Consider the following 20,306-nt stretch of genomic DNA (forward strand, 5'->3'; position numbering starts at 1 on the left):
AGGGAGTGAATGTTTGTGGATGGGGTGCCAATCAAGCAGGCTGCTTTGTCCTGGATGGTATCAATCTTTGAATATTCTCGATGAGTTGCACTCATCCAGGCAAGCTGACAGTAATCCATCGCACTCCTGACTTGTGCCTTGTAGATGATGGACCGGCTTTGTGGAGTCAGGAGATCAATTACTCACCGCAGGATTCCTAGCTTCTGACCTGCTCTTGTAGCCACAGTATTTATGTGGCTAGAACATTTCTGTTTCTAGTCAATGGTAACCCCAGGAAACTGATAGTGGGGGATTCAGCAATTGTAATGTCTTTAAATTTCATGGGGTGATGGTTAGATTCTCTCTTGTTGGAGATGGTCATTGCCTAGCACTTGTGCGGCATGAATGTTACTTGCTACGTCAGCCTGGATATTGTCCAAGTCTTGCTGCATTTGGACATTGACTGCTTCAGCATCTGAGGAGTCCCGAATGTCAGGGAAAGAAACAGTTAAATGAGTTTAATTGCTAATTATTAGTTAACAACCTAAGTACCCATTTGGTTGTATAAAAGGGATAACAGGTGTGACAAGTTTTTGTCTGTGAAGAGTTTTATGACCAGTAATAAAACTATCTCAAGGGGACTGTCTTGGTTTCAGTCTTCATTTCCAAACAACTATTAGAGCTTAACAGTGAATGGTGAACATTGTGCAATCATCAGCGAACAACCCCATTTCTGACCTTATGATGGAAGGAAGGTCAATGATGAAGCAGCTCAAGATGGTTGGGCCTAGGACACTACCCTGAGGAACTCCTACAGTGATGTCCTGAAACGGAGATAATTGATCTCCAACAAACACAACCATCTTCCTTTGTGCCAGGTATGACTCCAACCAGCATGGAGTTTTCCCCGATTCCCACTGACTCCAGTTTTGCTAGGGCTCCTTGATGCCACACTCAATAAAATGCTGCCTTGATGTTAAGGGCAGTCACTCTCACCTCAAATTCAGTTCTTTTGTCCACATTTGAACCAAGGCTGTAATGAGTGAAATGACATAAGACAGGGGAATTCAGAAATACAAAGAACAGCCTTTGGGTGAGAGCTTTTGACACGAGATTGTCTGACAGACCTTACTGAAAAAAAAATCAGATGATCCAAATTTTGCAGTCAGCGGTGACAGAATAGCCCTCATCGGCAATTATGCTGTCAGCTGCCCACAAAGTTTTTGTGGGTTTTTGAATGCAGACTTGCTTAAAATTTGGCATCTGATCCAATAAGGTGCCCTCTACAGGGCATCTGTGACATCAATGCAGGATAATAAAATTGTGATGCTCTTCAACCAGACTGAAGAATCCTCTCAGATATGCAGAGTCTAAATCAGGAAGTATAAATCAGAGATTTAAGACATGTGCAGAAAGCAGAACAAAAACTGTGAAAGATGAATAGCACAGAGAGATAAGAGACAGGTAGAATAACGGAAATAAAAACAAATTTAAAAAAAAATTTCCAACACTAACTTCTGAAAGTATGATACCCCACATTTTTAAATAAATTTCAAAAGACAGTTTTTTTTTATTTGATCACAAGATGCAGGCACTGCTACTTAGGTCAGCATTTATTCCCATCCCTAAATGCCCTTGAGGTGGTGGTGGTAAGCAACCTTCTGGAACAGCAGCAGTCTGCGTGGTGTAGGTACACCCACAGTGCTGTTCAGGAGGGAGTTCCAGAATTTTGACCTGGCAACGAAAGAACAGCGATATAATTCCAAGTCAGGATGGCATGTGACTTCGAGAGGAGTTTGCAGGCAGTAGAGATCACAAATTTGGAAGGTGCTTTCGAAGGAGCTTGGTGAATTGCTGCAATGCATCTTGTAGATAGTACATACTACTGCCACTGTGCATCAGTGGAGGTGGGAGTGAATATTTAAGGTGGTGGAAGCCCATCAATCACCTTGTCCTGGATGGTGTCAAGCTTCTTTAATATTATTGGAGCTGCACTCACAGGTAGAGAGCGTATTCCATCACGTTCCTGACTTGTGCCTTGCAGGTGGTGGACAGGATTTGATGAGTTACTTGCTGCAGAATTCCCAATCTCTGACCTGCTCTTGTAACCACAGTGTTACTATGTTGGTCTAGTTCAGTTTCTGGAAAACTCTCTTTTTGAAGATGGTCATTGCCTGGCATTTCAGTGGCATGAATGTTACTTGCCACCTTTCAGCCCAAACCAGAATGTCAAAGCAGGTTTTGGTGTATGGGCACAGTTTGCTTCATTACCTGAATAATTTTAATAGTGTTGAATATTGTGCAAACATCAGCAAACATCCCCAATTCTGACCATATGATGGAGCGAAGGTCATTATGAAGCATTTGAAAATGGCTGGACTTAGGACACTACCCTGAAGAACTTCTACAGTGATGTTCCGGGACTGAAATTATTGACCTTCAATAACTACAACCATCTTCCATTGTGCGAGGTATGACTCCAACCAGTGGAGTTTACCCCCCACTCTCATTGACTCCAGTTTTGATCTGGCTCCTTGATGCCACGCTTGGTCAAATGCTGCCTTGATGTCAAGGGTAAACACTCTAACCTCACCTCTTAGTTCAGCCCTTCTGACTTCATTACAGCCTTGGTCACAAGCAGAGTGGCCCTGGCAGAACCCAAACTGAGCATGAGTAAATAGGTTATTGCTGACAAAGTGCCACTTGATAGCACTATCAGTGAAACATCCCATCACTCCAATCAAGAGTAGACAGATGGAACAGTAATTGGCCAAGTTGGACTTGTCCTGCTTTTTGTGTACAGGACATGTCTGGGCAACTTTCCACATTGCCAGGTACATGCCTGTGTTGTAGTTGTACTGGAATGGCTTGGTGAAGGGTACGGCCAGATCTTGTGCTCCAGATCTGTTGGAATGCTCCAGCATTGTTGGAATGCTGTCAAGACCCATAATCTTTACAGTACTCAGTGTCTTCAGCTGTTTCTTGACATCACATGGAGTGAATCAAATTGGCTGAAGGCCAGCATCTGTGATAATGGGGCCCTCAGGAAGAGGCTGAGATGGATCTTCCACTCAGCAATTCTTGCTGAAGATGGCTACAAATGTTTCAGCCTTGTCTTTTGCACTTATTTCCTGGGCTCCCCCAACATTGAGGGTGGGGATAGTTGTGGAGTCTCCTCCTGCAGCTAGCTGTTTAATTGTCCACCACAATTCAAACTGGACTGAATCCGTTGGTTGTGGGATCACTTAGCTCTGTCTATTGCATGCTGCTTAGCTTGCAAGCAGTGAAGTAGCTTCACCAGGTTGTCTGGTGCTGTTCCTGGTATGCACTCCTGCACTCTTCATTGAACCAGGGTTGGTCCCACTTGTTGGTCATGACAGAGTGAGAAATATGCCAGGCCATGAGGTTTGAAATTGTGGCTGTAAAAAATCTTGTTTCTTCTAATGGCCCACAGCAGCTCATGAACGCCCAGCTTGAGTTGCTAGATCTGTTTGAAATCTATCCCATTTAGCACAGTGGTAGTGCCACGCAGCATGATGGAGGGGATGGTCCAAGTGAAGAACAGGACTTTGTCTCCAGAAGGACTCTGCGGTGACTGCTCCTACTAATACTGTTACGGACAGATACATCTGCGACAGATTGGTAAGGACAAGGGCAAATAAGTTTTCCCCTTTCGTTGGCTCTCTCACCACCTGCTGCAGACCCAATTGCAGCTATGTCCTTTAAGACTCAACCAGTTTTGACAGTAATTATTTATTACACTGTTGAAAATCTTACTCTTGAAAGCACAGGTCCTAACTGTTTATACTGTATTTATGTGGAACTGGGACAAGAATCCCAACTTTATGCCATTGCATGTCTTTCAATGCAAAGTCCATTGGCAAGGACTGTTAGTGCGCACCCTGTGGAATAGTAGAGTATCTGACACTAACTTCTGGACTTCCATATTTGAAATCATGTGTACAGGTGCTGAATGTTGCTGTCCAATTTTCTCTGCAAGACCTCATTGTGATTTCTATTGATAAATCCAGGCTGGTACCTTCGAATGGCAATCAGAATAGGCTAATATAGACAAGCTCATTATATATCCACTGCATCTGTTCAGAACATTTTGTTTTAAAATAACTGTATGGATTAATGCACTATCAAACATTATTTCTCCCAACCATCAACAATTGAAATCCATATGAAGTTTGATTATAGTTTTTTTTTAAAAAGCCATAAACTAAAGTATTTTAAAACAACAAGGCATGTACAACTGAAATGTGTAGTTTGTGATCGCATATCTTATTCTATATACTCCCAAATGTTCCCACCAACTAAAAGCATATTCTTCTGCTTTACTCTTAGGAACCTAAGAGTATACCAAGTTCCAAAATAAGGCACTGCCATACCTAATCAGATAATGTTCTAACGAAAAACAAGCACAAACTTTGCAAAATGATGTACCAATACAAATGAGCTAACAGTTTTTATAATATTGTAACTGGCCCATCTAAAGTGTAGTTATTATTTTAAATTCTTCAGTTTGATTATGGGATTAAACTTCAACTTTATGGCCACCCTTGACCCAAAACAGCATTGTGGTCAACCATAAAATCTGAATTCTGGCCAAAATAAAGTTAGTTTTAAGTCTGCTCATAATCAGGCTTCATGTGTAAACAGGGAAGAGAGAGAGTTTTATTTTCATTCAAATATGTAGAACAATGCAGTGATAACCATGGTAACTTACAACTGATAGTGTACCAAAACAAATGTAGTGATTTTCAACATTTCCATGCTTAAGGCACAAGCCAAATGTATCCAAAGTCTTCAGTCGTGCCATTTCTCTTAGGTCTATTATAAAATTGGCAGAGTAAGGTGTGTACAGCGCCCTAATTTTACCAGGAATCAGTTTTATATTATCAGTGACCATGTAGGCACTATAGTAGACCAAAAATAGCAGATTTCAGGAATGAAGATAATGTTAACCACTTTCAGCAGCTAAATCCTGAAGGGCAGAAACTCCAACAGTAAATTTTGTTCATGGTTACTAGCACACTGGTGCAGATTTAAAATTTGAAAATGAAACTTGAGCTGTTTTTTTTTTACCTGTTCTTAGGGGTTTGTACAGTTCACTTGAAGGCGTCCTTTTCCAGCGTTCTTTAAATTTTGCTTTCAGCTCATTATCAGTGACTTCCTCTTGATCAAGTACTTTCAGTGCCTAGAAATAAGATAGGTTTCCACATAAAAATTTAGTACTGCATCAAGCACTATTCCATTAATCACAAAAGGCTACAACTTGTTTTCAGAAAGAAAACAAGATTTATTTTTAGCTATTACAAAGGGGGGGGGGAGGAATTAACCTATTTGAATTATATTAAATCTACAGTTACAAAAAGTGTAGTTGGAATATCTAATAAGGAAGTGAAGCTATCTTGCAACACAAACCCATTTATCTCATGGAATGTTAAAAAAAAATTATTCAAGCCAGTGAAAAGATGTCTGCATTTACAAAGTGCTCCTCTTGTAACTAGAGTTTAACATTTCAAAAAAAGCTCAAAACATGAAGCAAAGAAAAATAGATTGGAAAAGAAATAGGTTACCTCATCCAGAATTTCTCTGTTTCTTTGCAGGAGTTCTGGAAGATCCCTCATAAGTTGATCTATTGTCTGCAGCCCACCCTGCTGGATGACAGCTTTGGACTTATCCAAAATAGATTGAGGAATGCTGTCGCCAGAAACATCCTCTATGGCAGCTGGCAGATTCAAGGAGGCCAGCACACTAAAAGATGAAATTAAAATATAATGAGTATGTATACACATCTTATAATTATCTATTCCTTTAGCAATAAATGCCAAAATTCCATTTGCCTTCCTTATTACCTGCTGTACCTGCATACTAGTTTTTAGTGATTTATGCACGAGGACACCCAGATCCCTCTGCATTGAAGCATTCTGAAGTTTCTCTCCATTTAAATAATAAGTCGCCTTTTTATTCTTCCAACCAAAATGGATAACCTCACACTTATCCACATTAAACTCCATCTGCCAAATTTTGGCCCAAATTACATTGTTTACACAATCCTCTTTGGACTATATACTGATATGTTTGTGGTTTCCTTTAAGTTAGGCAGATAAGAGCACAAGCTATTCACAAACAAGATGGTTATGTATGATGTTGGCATTATTGATTTCGAATTCATTGTAGTTTTTTTTCCTCTAGCCAAGTTCAACAATATTGTATCTAAATGAGAATCTCAAAATATTTCTGCTTAATATTCCAAGCTGATATTGCTGTTCATGTAAATACCTTTTGGATGAATCAACAGCCTCAATTTAAATATCAAATCAGTGAATGCACTATAATTTCTACACTAGAGTTTAATATAGGTTTAAAACTAGGTTTTCTATTCCCTTATATTAATCAATTAATTTCAAAATCCTCAATTTGCAATCCCAACATATTTTATCTGCAACAACAGAACTTTGTGAAATTTTAATCCAGTAGTATTATTCTTATCTGTCTTTGCAGAATCAACTGGAGAGCAGTAATGCCAGTTGGTCAGTTTTCTCACCTCTGCACAAAAATGTTCTCCCTGGCCCCATTAAGTATATCTCACCAAGAAGTGTTTGTTTGTAAGGGAAGATGGAAAAACTCAGCTATACCCTGGTGAGATTCCAGGGAAGGTGTGTCATAAAACAATGTGTAAACCATGTAATTTGGGCCAAAATTTGGCAGATGGAGTTTAACATGGATAAGTGTGAGGTTATCCATTTTGGTGGGAAGAATATAAAGGCAACTTATTATTTAAATGGAGAGAAACTTCAGAATGCTTCAGTGCAAAAGGATCTGGGTGTACTCGTGCATGAATCGCTAAAAGCTAGTATGCAGGTACAGCAGGTAATAAGGAAGGCAAATTGAATTTTAGCATTTATTGCTAAAGGAATAGAGTATAAAAATAGGGAAGTGTTGTTGCAACTGTACAAGGCATTGGTGAGGCCGCACCTGGAGTGCTGTGCACAGTTTTGGTCACCTTAATTGAGGACGGATGTAGTTGCACTGGAGGCAGTTCAGAGGAGGTTCACTAGATTGATTCCAGAGATGCGGGGCTTGTCTTATGTGGAGAGATTGAGCAGTTTAGGCCTATACACGCTAGAGTTTAGAAGGGTGAGAGGAGATCTAATTGAGGTACATAAGATGCTAAAGGGGATAGACAAAGTAGATGTGGAGCGGATGTTTCCCCTTTTGGGGCATTCTAGAACAAGAGGCCATAGTTTTAGGCTAAGGGTGGTAGATTTAAATCAGAGATGAGGAGGAATTATTTTTCTCAAAGGGTCGTGAATCTGTGGAATTCATTACCTCAGAGTGCAGTGGATGCCAGGAAGCTGAATAAATTTAAGGAGGAGATAGACAAATTTTTAATTAGTAATGGGTTGAAAGGTTATGGGGAGAGGGCGGGAAATTGGAGTTGAGGCCGAAATTAGATCAGCCATGATCGTAATGAATGGTGGGGCAGGCTCGAGGGGCTGAATTGCCTACTCATGCTCCTAGTTCTTATGTTCTTATTAATAGCATAATTAGAGGTCTCTTACTTACCCATTGGCTAGATTAGTGGATTCTCTCATTTGTGCTATCAGTCTGTTCACCAGGTCAGCCCTTCTCTGGCCGTATGCACTCAGAGCTTGCTGCACTGCCAAAGGAACCATCTTCACAAAGACATCTATATATGTAAGTTAGTTTAAAAAAATGCTCTTAGAAATTTGTCCAGAACAACAAATGCAAAAATATTCAACAACACGTATATTTCATCCCCACTTGAAAATATTGCATTAATATTTTTGGGGGGCTGGAAATTTATTTCTAAGGTACAACGCACCCCAAATGATTGCTATAATTACAGATAAAGATCAAGCGATCATTTAGATACCTGGAATTAATTTCACTACTCTAAGGCTAAGTTGCCAATGTAGTTTAAAAGCAGCTAGTGCAAATCTTCAAAAAAGCTAAACACTGAAGTTAAAACCAAATACACCTGCTAACTTACTACATATATTTCATATTTTAATAACTAAACAGAAACATATCACTAAAAATCAAATTGACAGAAGACCAATGAACATCACTTCATTAACTGTTTTGTTTTTATTTGTTCTTCAGATATGCACAATGCTACAAGGCTACAATTACTGCCCAACGTGAGTTGCCTCAAGGTGGTCTACTTCTCTCAATAGCTGCAGTCCTTGTGATGACTCTCTCCACCATGGCAATGGCTGGGGAATTTCAGAATTTTGTCGCATTGACACTGACTGCTTCTCCTTTATTGAAGCTCAAATTGCTGGATAATTTAGAGGAGAATTTGGCAGTAAGGGTGTTCACATGAGTGCTGCCCAGGTAGCTACAGGCTGCTGAGCTCAAAAGGTCCAATCAATGCAAGCTTGGCAAGTTGCTGTCCTGAATTCTGTACATACTACTGCCAGTGGTCATATTCAGTTCAATGTCAGAGGTACTAATCAATTTATTCACATTTTCCTGGGTGGTATTGAGTTTCCTGAATATTGATACAGCCACACCCCTCGAGGCAAATGGTGAGTAGCTCATCACATTTCCGATCCGAGTATCATAAATAGTGAAAAGGCTTCGAGGGATCAGGATACAAGTCACTTATTTCCAAGTACCAAGCCACTGTATTGATCTTGTCAGTACAGTATTATGACTGGCGTATTTAAGTTCTGATTAATGTCCACCCTTAAGAAGTTGATGGGGAGCTAGGCAATGCCAATATCTTTAAAAATCAGGGGAAGTGGTTGTGCTTTTTTCTACTAGGGATGGTCATTACCTGGCACTTGTGACACAATTGCTATATGCCGCTTATGAGCCAAAGTCTTGATCCCTACAATTTGTGGCAAGCTGGCATTGCTTGGTTACCAGACAAGTTGTGAATGATGTTGGGCACTAGAATATACAACAGACACTCATATTCCCAATCTAAAAAAAATACATCATTGAAGAAGTGGTGCAAATGGTTGGCTTGCAGATGCTGCCCTGAAGGACTCCTGTGATATTGTGAGGCTGAAAGCTTTGCATGTCAGGCGCTTTTGGCAGAAGCCAAACTGAAGTTATTGGTGAGCTTGTTAGCACTGCTGATGACTCCTTCCATCACCTCACTGATGATTGGGAACAGATCAATATGACTGAATTGGCCAAGTTAGGCTGTAGACAGGACACACGAGCAATTCTTTTTACATTGTCAGTTAGATGCAAGGTCATACTTGCATGGGGTGGCCAACTCTGATGCAACAGTCACACCCATTACCTTTACTGTGTCCAATGTACTCAGCTGCTTTTCCACAACACATGAAGTGAACCAAATTGGCTGGACAGTGACAACAACGGCAGGGCCTTGGGAGGTGACAGACTAGGATCAAACACGTTACTTTTTAAATAATTTTAAAGCATAGGAGGCGGCCATCCAGCCTCTCATGCCTGTGCCACCTCCATGAAAGGTATCCAATTAGATCCATACCATCGCTCTTTCCCCTTTCAAGGACTCCAACCTTTACTCTTGCATTTACATTCCGTGCTCTGTTATTTATTAAGATATTGGTCTTCCTCTTCCTTCCCCTCCAATCCACCCATAGTGTTTGACTGGATAGTGTCAGATTTGACTGTGGTAGCAACTCCAGACATTTGAGAACATAATCCAAGTTCGCATTTTAGTGCAGTACTGAGAGATGCTGCACTGTCAGAAGTCTTTTTAAAGCACAGCCCTATCATGTGAATATGGGATCCCACAGCAATATTTTAAGAAATGTAGGGGAGTTCTCCTTGTGTCCTTGTCAATGTTTATTCCTCAACCAAAGATCACTAAAACAGATTACCTGGTCATGGTCTCATTGCTATTTGTGGGATCATACTGTGCACAATTTGGCTGCCATGCTTCCCTACATCATAACTGTGACTACCCTTCAAAACAGTTCACAGCTGTGAAGCACTCTGGGATGCCATAAGGTTGTGAAAAGTGCGAACCAACTGCAAGCTCTTTCTTTTTCTGGCAGTGTTCTACCATTCTCAACTAAATATATTAGTACTGCAGAATTCTGCTCACATCATTTGTTGTCAGTCTGTTTAACCCTGCCTGCTTTTAGCTTCCATCATGCAGCTGCTTTGTGCTGCTGCCTCAATAGGTTGCCAAAATATTCCAAGGGTTCCTTAATGCTTTTTTCTTCATTTTTGTCTTACACAACTCAACTGGAAGTGAGACTTGTTGGTACTACCATTTAATCCACTTCTTTCACCTCCTTTTCATTGAAAACAAGAGTCAAGACTATCCCAGAATTAGCACAAATGAGGCCTTTTGTTTTAATCATTCATGGGATATGGGTGTCATTGACAATGCCAGCATTTACTGCCCATCCTTAATTGCCCATGGTGATGGTGAGCTGCCTCTGCAAACAACTGCACACTGTGTAATATAGGTACATCCACAGTGCTGTAGGAAGGAGTTCCAGGACGCTGATTCGGAGAGTATAAAGGAACAGCAATATATTTTCAAAGCAAGAGAATGAGACTTGGAGGGGAGCTTGACAGTGGTGGTGCTTCCGTATGCATGTGATCCTGTTTTTCTAGGCAGCAGATATCATGGATTTGTTTAGAAAGAGCTGTCAAAGATGCATTGGTAATCATGGTGCACCAACGATGGAGGGAGTGAATGCTTAAGAAATGTTTAAGATGGGGTCGCAGATCAAGCAGGCTGCTTTGTCCTGGATGGTGTCGAGCTTCTTGAGTGTTGTTAGAACTACACGCATCTAAGCAAGTGGAGTGTATTCCATCACACTCCTGGCTTGTGCCTTGTAGGTGGTGGACAAGCTTTCGGGAGCCAGGAATCGACTCTGCAGAATTCGTAGCCTCTCAACTGTTCTTGTAATCACTTAACTTATGAGGCTTGGCCAGTTAAATTTCTGGTCAGTGGTGCACCCCAGGATGTTAATGCTGCAGGATTCAGTGATAGTAATACCGTTGAACGTCAAGGAGAGATGGTTAGATTCTCGCTTGCTGGAGATGGCCATCTCTTAGCACTTGTATGGTGTAAATGTGTGTTACTTGCCACTTATCAGCCCAAGCCTGAATGTTGTCCAGGTCTTTCTGAATGCGGGCACGAACTGCTGCATAGCTGAGGAGTTACAAATGGAACTGAACACTAACTAACCTTAGCCTGTCCACTATCTACAAGGCACAAGCCATGAGTGTGATGGAATACTCTTCACTTGCCTGGATGATGCAGCTCCAACAAGATTCAGGACCCTCGACACCATGCAAGGTAAAGCAGCCACTTGTTGGCACCCCATGCACAAACATTCACATCCTCCAACACCGAAACACATTGGCAGCAGCGTGTACCATGAACAAAATGCACTGCAGGAACACACCAAGGCTGCTCAGACTTTAAACCCACAATTGCTACGATTGCGAAGGACAGGGGCAGCCGACGTAATGGAACACCACCACCTGGAAGTTTCCCTCCATGCCATTCACCATTCTGACTTGGAAACATATCTCCATTCCTTCACTGTCATTGGGTCAAAATCCTGGAACTCCTTCCCTAAAAGCATGATGGGTGTACCTACACAACATGGACTGCAGCGAAACATGAATGCAGCTCACCACCACCCTTTCAAGGGCGATTAGGGGTGGGCAACAAACAGTGGCCCAGCCAGCAACACCCACATCCCATGAATGAATAAAAAGGAAAGTTATTGTTAAAGCAGCTGAAGATGGTTGTGCTCAGGACACTATTGAGGAACTCCTGCAGCTACATCCTGGGGCTGAGAAGAATGGCCTTAAACAGCCACATAAACTCTTCCTTTTATGTATGACTTCAGCCAATCCTGAGTTCCAACTCCCCAATCCCTCAATTCCCATTGATTTCCAATTTGCTCAGGTTCCTTCATGTCAACCAGTTAAATACAGTCATGATGTCAAGGGCAGTCACTCTCACCTCAACTCTGGAATTCAGTTCTTTTCTTCACATTTTAACAAAGGCTGTAATGAGGTCTGGAGCCAACTAATCCAGGCAGAGGCCAAACTGAGGAACTGTGAAGAGCTTAGTTGGTGAGTGGGTGCCACTTCACAGAAGTGTCGAAAATTTCTTCCATCACTTTGTCTATGACTAAGAGTAAACTGACTGGACAATAATTGGCTGTGAGAGATTTGTCCTGCTTTGTGCATAGTACATAACTTTCCACATTGTTGGGTAAATACCAGTATTATTGCTATACTGGAACAGCTTGGCTAGTAGCATGGGTATTGCACAAGTCTTCAGCACCACAGTTAGGATATTCTTGAGGCTCAAAGCCTTTGCTGTATCTAATACATTCAGCTGTTTCTTGATATCATGTGGAGTGAATCAAATTGGCTGAAGATTGGTGATTGTGGGAATCTTAGGAGGATCAACACCACCTTCCGGCTGAAGATGGATGCAAATACTTCAGCTTTGTCTTCTGCACTCAGATGATGGGCTCCATCATCGTAGCAGAAGATGCTCATGGAGTTTTCTTCGCCCATTAATTGTTTAACTGTCTACCACCACAAATGACTAGATGTGGCAGGACCACAACGCTTTGATCTGATCTGTTGGTTGTGGAGCTCTCTTTTTACAAATGATACAGAGACCCTTTAGTTCAAAGCATCTAAAGTTCAACTGTCACCGAACACAAAAAAAATCATAGATTGGTTTCAGAATACACACCCCTGAAGGACAGAAAGCTAATTACATTTTTCTTCCAAAGAACTAATTCCTGTCACAAAAGCCAAGTGTGGCTTCTCTTACTGTGAGCTTACCAGTGAATTTCTGACTCATGGGGACACTGACAGGAGTAGGCTTCACCAAGGTGGCTTTTCCTACAGGCTCCAAATCTTTCAGATCAGGTACACGGTCATGGTAAATGAAGTCATTATCCTTTTTCGCAGCAGTTAATGAACGAGTGATTTTGTCTGACAGATCCTTAATGTTGATATACTCATCATACCGAGAGGCAACTGTCTTCACCAAGTCAGATGCATGCTGAGTTATAAAAATAGAAAACCATAAATTCATCAGTTCACGAGTAGCTAAAAATAGTTGTTTTGATTTTTAAATTCTTGTTCTAGGTCTTTTACCTTTAATTGACAGAGAAAGAAAATTTAAGAAATGAGGCTATGGTAATCTGAAAAGTTATAGTTCAGGCTCATTAAACCCAATTTTAAAACTCTGGTATAGTAGCTTTGCGAAAGCTTTCTTGTGTGGAACTGAAAACCACAAGTTTAATTATTTTGTATTCTTCTGTAATTTATTCACACTGAACCCAAGATACATTGTGGAGACCCCATAAACAAGATACTCACCCAAGATGTGTACACAACCAAGTGTATGCAGCATCTAAGTTTAGTGATGCAAGATTTGGCTGGGAGTAGTTAGCCACGTTGAATGCTGGAGAGTGTTTGAGAATGATGAGCAGGGATAATGCACAACAGTCACAGGGCATTTGTGACTTTCATCAGGTCAATTTCAATACTGTGGAAAGTGGAAACTTGGAGAGGTTCTAGGATGGTGTTGTCAGGAAGATGGGTTTGGAAGGCATCAACGCGCTCAAGAACCAGGTTTTTTTTTTCCCAAGGAGGATGATGATTATAACATATTTGAATGGAAAGGAACCATTTACAATAATAGCTAGCAAGGGGGCCAGGAAAGGAAGTTATATGGTCAGCAGTGTTGTAGGAGGTGAGTCTTATCACAGGATATTACATGACAGAAAGAGACCACTCGGCCCTTCACATCTGTTCCAATTCTTAGAAAGAGGGGTCCAATATAGCTCCATTCTCTAGCTTCTTCTTCATAGCCCTGCAAATTAGTCCTCTTCAATGACATGTTCAATCACCTTATGGAAGTTCCGATTAAATCAGATTCCACCACCCTTTCAGGTTGTGTTCCAGATCTGAACAACCCTGCATGCGGAAAAAAAATCTAATTTCCCCTCTCATTCCTTTGCTTATCATTTTAAATCTATGAAATCTGGTTACCAATACACTTATCAGAAGAAAACATTTCATCTTACTTGCTCCATTAAAAACCCTGATAATTCTGAATACCTTTACTGTATCTCCCTTTAACCTTTGTTGCTCCAAGGAGAACCATCACATTGTCTTCAATCTCTCCACATAACTGAACTCCCTCATCCATATCATCCTGGTCCTTGCTCAAAACCCTCTCCAAAGCTTTAACATCTTCCCTAAATTCCAAATTCTGCATAATATTCTACCTGAGGCTTAACCAATAATTTGTAAAGATTTGGCATCAACTCCCTTGCTTTTGCATTCAATGTTCCTATTTACAAAGCAAATTAACCTTTATATTTTGTAAACCACCTTAACTTGCCCAAGGATTACCTCTCCTACCCCAGCACTGACCACGATTGTCTCCCAATTCTACTCGTCACCCCAAACAACTTATTTGACCGCTGGAAACTGTTCCCTCAGGGCCTTGATGGCAACTTCCTGCCATTCGCCAGCCAGATAGTTAGTTTGGTTAGATTCAGGTGGAAAAGCTGCCTCCAGAATTCAGATGGGATCCAGAGGTTAAAATGGCCTGGGCCATCACGATGCCAAATTTTTGCTCACCCCACTACTCTCCTGACACCATACTCATGTTTCTATGATATGCTTGCTAGATTGCTGAGGGAAGCAAACATAGAGAGAGCAGATGCTCTGACCACAATCTTTTAATCTTCCTTGGATATGATGACCACCAGAAGACTGGGAGATTGAAATGTTATGCATAGAAGGCGAGGGGGGTAAACTTGATAACTACAGGCCAATCAGTCGAATGTCAGTCGGAAAGCTACTGGAGGCTGTTGTCCAAGCCAAGATTAATTCTCATTTGGAGAACGTAGGTTAAGGAGGGAAAGCCAACACAAATTTATTAAAGGCAAATTGTAACTGACTATTCGGATTAAATTATTTGATATGGCAATAGAAGATTGATAAAGTGGAGCAGTAAATATATATATATATATATATATATATGGACTTTTAAAAGGAATTAATAAAGTGCCACCTAACATACTTATTTGTAAAATAAGTGTGCATGAGATTAAAGGGACCATGGTAACTTGGGTATATAATTGGCTCAGAGAAAGGAGGCAAAAGCAAGTTGTTTATCATGTTTTTCTGACTAAAGAAATATGCAGTGGGCTCCCCCAAGGGTTGGTATTAGTATCACCGCTTTTATTGTTTATAAAATGACCTTTGCATTGAATATATGGAGTGCCACTTCAGAGTTTGCGGATGGTACAAAACTTTGCAATACAGTAAATAACAAGGAGAATATTAGCAAATGTCAGCAATCAAATGGTAGGTGCAATTTAATGCAGATAATTGTGAAGTGTTGCACTTTTGGAGAGCCAACATAATATCAATGGTACTATTTTGAGGTGCAAAAGGAGGTCCAAGGTTTCTTGTGGGGTCCAGAAAATCATTTCTGCCTCTCCTGGCCAATAGGGAAACTATTTAAACTTAAAATGGACAATACAAGTTCAGAGAGGGCATAAGGGAGGATAGGAGAGAAACCAGAGTAAGTTGTGGGCTCAGGGTTAGGACAGAGGAGAACCTTGGCATGGGTAGTGGGAAGGGAGAGATGCTGCTGAAAGGATGGACTCAATCTTACTGACAACCAAGTCCATGAGTTCTTTGCATTTGTTGAAGGGCATAAGGTAGTTGGTAATGGAGAAAAGAACCCTGGAGTTAGCCTTGGATTCCCAGATGATCCTGGAGTAGTGAGCAGTTTTAGCGAACAGCGGTTGTGCTTGATCTTGTCTGATGTGCTCCAACCAAATCTGGAGGTGAATGACTAAATCAGTTGGGTGCAAACTAGTTTAAAGTCTTCACCCTTGGACTTAAACTGAAGATAGGACCATACCAAATAGAAGGACCAGGGTCAGGGAGATTAAGTGTTTTAAATTAGGACAAGGGCATCTAAGGAAGAGTGTGATTCAGCAGGCTGGCAGGTACAGAAATATCAAGGAGGACGACAGAGGCTACACAGTTAGAACAATATTTGAAAACTGATTGGTGAGAGATGTTTCTTTCTGAGTCAGACACAGAAGGAGGTGAGCAAAGCCTCCAAGAAATTATCATAGATTTTTTTTCTGTGATTGAGACAATAGAAATGGAGAGGTAACATGAGAAGGCATGGCTAAGGGGATGGCCATTAATATTGGATTGGGAGCTTTTATTTAATGGTAAATGAAAAATGCAAATCTCACTGTTCCATAAACTTGGAATTGCATCCTTCAATTGATGAGATACATCAAAACTGAACTAAACATGTCATAACAGGGTTACAAGAATTTTAGGAGGAGGTTTCTCATTGCAGAGAGCAGTTAACTTCAAAAGAACAGCACTTCTATGAGACAACTGTTATTGGGCATATAAACATTCACAGTCAAAATCTTTGCAACTATAAATTCAACCTGACCTGCACAGCCCAAACACATTTCATAATTGGGCCCATGGTATAATGATAAACAATATCCCCTCAAATATTATAATGCTGCTTGGGAGGGGTACTCGAATTTTTTTTTTAAAAAGAAAACATAAGAACTTAAGAAATAGGAGGAGTAGGCCATTCAGCCTCTCAAGCCTGCCCCACCATTCAATAAGATCATGGCTGATCTGCCTCAGGACACAACTACTCTTTCATGCCATCTCATCGCCCTCAGCTCCCTGTTATTTCAAAAATCTATCTACCTCTTCTTTAAATACTTTCAGCGATCTAACCTTCCCAACTCTGTGGGATACAGAATTCCAGGCATTCACAACCCTCTGCGAGTAGAAATTCCTTCGCATCTCAGTTTTAAATGAGTGTCCCCTTATTCTGTAACTATGTCCCCTAGTTTGAGATTCCCCCACTGGTGGAAACATCATCTCAACATCTACCCTATCAAGCCCCCTCAAAATCTTGTATGTTTCAATAAGATCACCCCTCATTCTTCTAAACTCTAATGAATGAAGGGCTAATCTGTTAAGCCATTCTTGATAAGTCAACCCCTTCATCCAAGGAATCAGCCTCCTGAATCCCTTTTGAACTACCCCCAATGCCAGTATGTCCTTTCTTAAATATGGGGACCAATACTGTACACAGTACTCCAGATGCGGCCTCACCAACAAGACTTCCCTATTTTTAAACTCCAACCTCCTAGCAATACAGGCCAAAATTCCATTTGCCTTCTTAATTACTTGCTGCACCTGCATACAAACTTTTTATGCTTCATACACAAGAACATCCAGATCCCTCTGTGCCACACTTGGTGGCTCTTTCCATTTGAATAATATAGTCTGCCTTTTGATTCTTCCTACCAAAGTGCACAACCTCACACTTTCCTACATTAAACTCCGTCTGCCAAGATTTTGCCCACTCACTCAACCTGTCTATATCCCCTTGCAGATTTCTTATATCCTCATTACAACATGCCCTCCCACTTATTTTTGTATCTTCAGCAAATGTGGATACATTATACTTTTCCCCCTCCTCCAAGTCATTAATATAGATAGTAAATAGTTGAGGCCCTAGGACTAATCCTTGAGGCACTCCACTAGTTATGTCTTTCCAACCTGAAAAAGACCCATTAATCCCAACTGTCTTCTTTGTGTTAACCAATCCTCAATCCCTGCTAATGCATTACTCCCAATACCATGAGCTCTTATCTTATGCAATAACCTTTCATGTGGCACCTTATCAAATGCCTTCTGGAAATCCAAATACACTACATCTACCGGTTCTCCTTTATCAACTCTGCTTGTTATATCCTCAAAGAACTCTAGCAAATTTGTCAAACATGATTTCTCTTTCACAAAACCATGTTGACTGTTTGATTGTGTTAAGCTTTTCTGAATGTCCTATTTCTTCCTTAATAACGAGCTCTAGCATTTTCCCAACAACAGATGTTAAGCTGACTGGCCTATAATTTCCTTTTTGTCTCCCTCCCTTCTTGAATAGGGGCATCACATTAGCAGTTTTCCAGTCCGTTGGGACCCTCCCAGAATCCAGCGAGTTCTGGAATACTTCAACCAATGCCCCCACTATCTCTGCAGCCACTTCCTTTAAAACCCTTGGATGCAGGCCATCAAGTCCTGGCAATTTGTCTACTTTTAGTCCCATTAGTTTGTCAAATACTTTGTCCCTCATGATAGATACTGTTACAAGGTCTTTCCTTGGTCTTTCCTTTCATTAGCTCCTTGCTTATCTGATATCTTTGGGGCGTTGAAAGCATCCTCCACCATGAAGACTGATGCAAAATATTGGTTTAAAGTATCTGCCATTTCCCTGTTCCCCGTTATCAATTATCCACTTGCATCCTCCAGGGGTCCCACGCTCACTTTAGCTACTCTCTTTCTTTTTATATACCCGTAGAAGCTCTTGCTGTTTGTTTTGATTTTTCTTGACAATTTACTTTCATAATCAATTTTCTCCCTCTTTATTAGCATTTTAGTCATCCGCTGCTGGTTCCGAAAAAATTCCCAATCCTCTGGGCTACCACTAGCTTTCGCTGCTTGGTATGCCTTAGTTTTTGATTGGACACTCTCCTTGACTACCTTTGTTAACCACGGGTGGTTCATCCTTCTCATCAAGTCCTTCTTTTTGACTAGGATGAAACATCTGCTTAAATGTCTGCCATTGCTCATCCACTGACCTTCCCCTTAGTCTATTTTCCCAGCCCACTTTAGACAACTCTTTCTTCATACCTCTGTAATTGCCCTTATTCAAGTTGTGGACACTAGTTTGAGTCCCAAGTTGCTCACCCTCAAACTGAATTTGAAATGTTGTGATTGCTACACCCTAGAGGATCCTCAACTACGAGATCTCACCTCATTACACATTACTAGATCGAAAGTAGCCTGTTCCCGGGTAGGTTCTGCAACATATTGCAGTCAGAAACAATCCCTGATGCACCCCACAAATTCATCTTCCAATCAGATTTGTCCAGTCAATATGCAGATTAAAATCACCCATGACAATTCTTACACGCTTCCATTATTTCCTGATTTATGCTTTGGCTCTGGTGAGGCAACTCCTTGGGTGCCTATGGGTGACTCTCACCCGTGACTTCTTCCACTTGCTATTCCTTATTTCGACCCAAACTGATTCCACATCACGATCTATGCCACCTATATCACTACTCACCGCCGCATTGATACCTTCCTCCTTTTCCTTTTTGCCTATTTTTCCGGAACATAGAACACCCTTGAATATTGAGTTCCTAGTCTTGGTCACCCTGCAAGCACATCTCTGTAAAAGCTATCAATTCATATCCATATATTTCTATTTGTGCCGTCAACTCATCTATCTTGTTACAAATGTTGTGTGCATTCAGATAAAGAGCCTTAAGCTTTGTCTTTTTACCATTATTACTCATTCTGGTTCTAATTTCTGCTGCACTCTTCTGCTTATATTTTCTGCCCCTTCCTGTCACACTTTGATTATCGTTCACCTCTTCACTACCCTGCACCTCTGCTCCCTCACTTCTTTTTGATTTTTTAAACTTCCCTTCAATTGAACCCTCCCCCCAACTAATTAGTTTAAAGTCCTATCTACAACCCTAGTTATACAATTTGCCAGGACACTGGTCCCAGAATGGTTCAAATGAAGCCTGTCCCAACAGAATAGCTCTCTCCTTCCCCAGTACTGGTGCAAGTGCCCCATGAATTGGAACCCATTTCTCCCACACCAATCTGTGATTACCTCTCTAATCTTATTTACCCTACGCCAATTTGCACGTGGCCCAGGTAGTAATCCAGAGGTTATTACCTTTGTGGTTCTGTTTTTTTAATTTAGCCTCAAGCTGCTTGTAGTCCCTCAGCAGAACCTCTTTCCTAGTCCTTCCTAAGTCGTTGGTACCTATGTGGACAACAACTGGATCATCCCCCTCCCACTCCCAAGTTCCTGTCCACCCCATAAGAGATTAACCTTGGCACCAGGCAGGCAACACAGCCTTCGGGACTCTAACTATGCTATCCAAACAAGGCCGAACAATGCATTTAAGGTGTTTATAGAAGGCTTACCTGCAATCTGGCAATCTCTTCACCAAACTTCTTCTGTTGTTTAGCCAGAACTGATTGATGATACTCTGCGTTGGCCTGCATCATGCAATGTTTTGCAGCTAAAACAGGCAGCACTTCCTGGAAATAAAAATACTGACCAGGGGAAAGTCCAACCACAAACAACCACAGACAACAAGGGAATCAGGAAAGAGATGGGGAAAAGAGAGGAAATTAGAATCACATCAATGGTTTATAGAAAGTCAGATAGGTTAAAT

The 20,306-nt window shown here is 41.1% G+C and overlaps 1 protein-coding gene across 2 annotated transcripts in view; it reads right to left on the reverse strand.

The window, feature by feature from the left end:
• The window catches only part of LOC121278769 (programmed cell death 6 interacting protein), a 132,613-nt gene that overhangs the window by 35,888 nt on the left and 76,419 nt on the right, over positions 1-20,306 (reverse strand). The window contains exons 7-11 of one of the 2 annotated variants that reach the window (XM_041189194.1): positions 20,053-20,169; positions 12,799-13,021; positions 7,558-7,681; positions 5,565-5,742; positions 5,071-5,182 (exon numbers count right to left, since the gene is read on the reverse strand). In XM_041189194.1, the coding sequence (XP_041045128.1) occupies positions 5,071-5,182; positions 5,565-5,742; positions 7,558-7,681; positions 12,799-13,021; positions 20,053-20,169 (754 nt within the window). Of the gene's footprint in view, positions 1-5,070; positions 5,183-5,564; positions 5,743-7,557; positions 7,682-12,798; positions 13,022-20,052; positions 20,185-20,306 lie in introns of both variants that reach the window. The other variant, XM_041189193.1, reaches the window with a different exon arrangement.

This window comes from Carcharodon carcharias, chromosome 6, assembly GCF_017639515.1.
Source record: "Carcharodon carcharias isolate sCarCar2 chromosome 6, sCarCar2.pri, whole genome shotgun sequence".
In the NCBI taxonomy this organism is placed as follows: Eukaryota; Metazoa; Chordata; class Chondrichthyes; order Lamniformes; family Lamnidae; genus Carcharodon; species Carcharodon carcharias.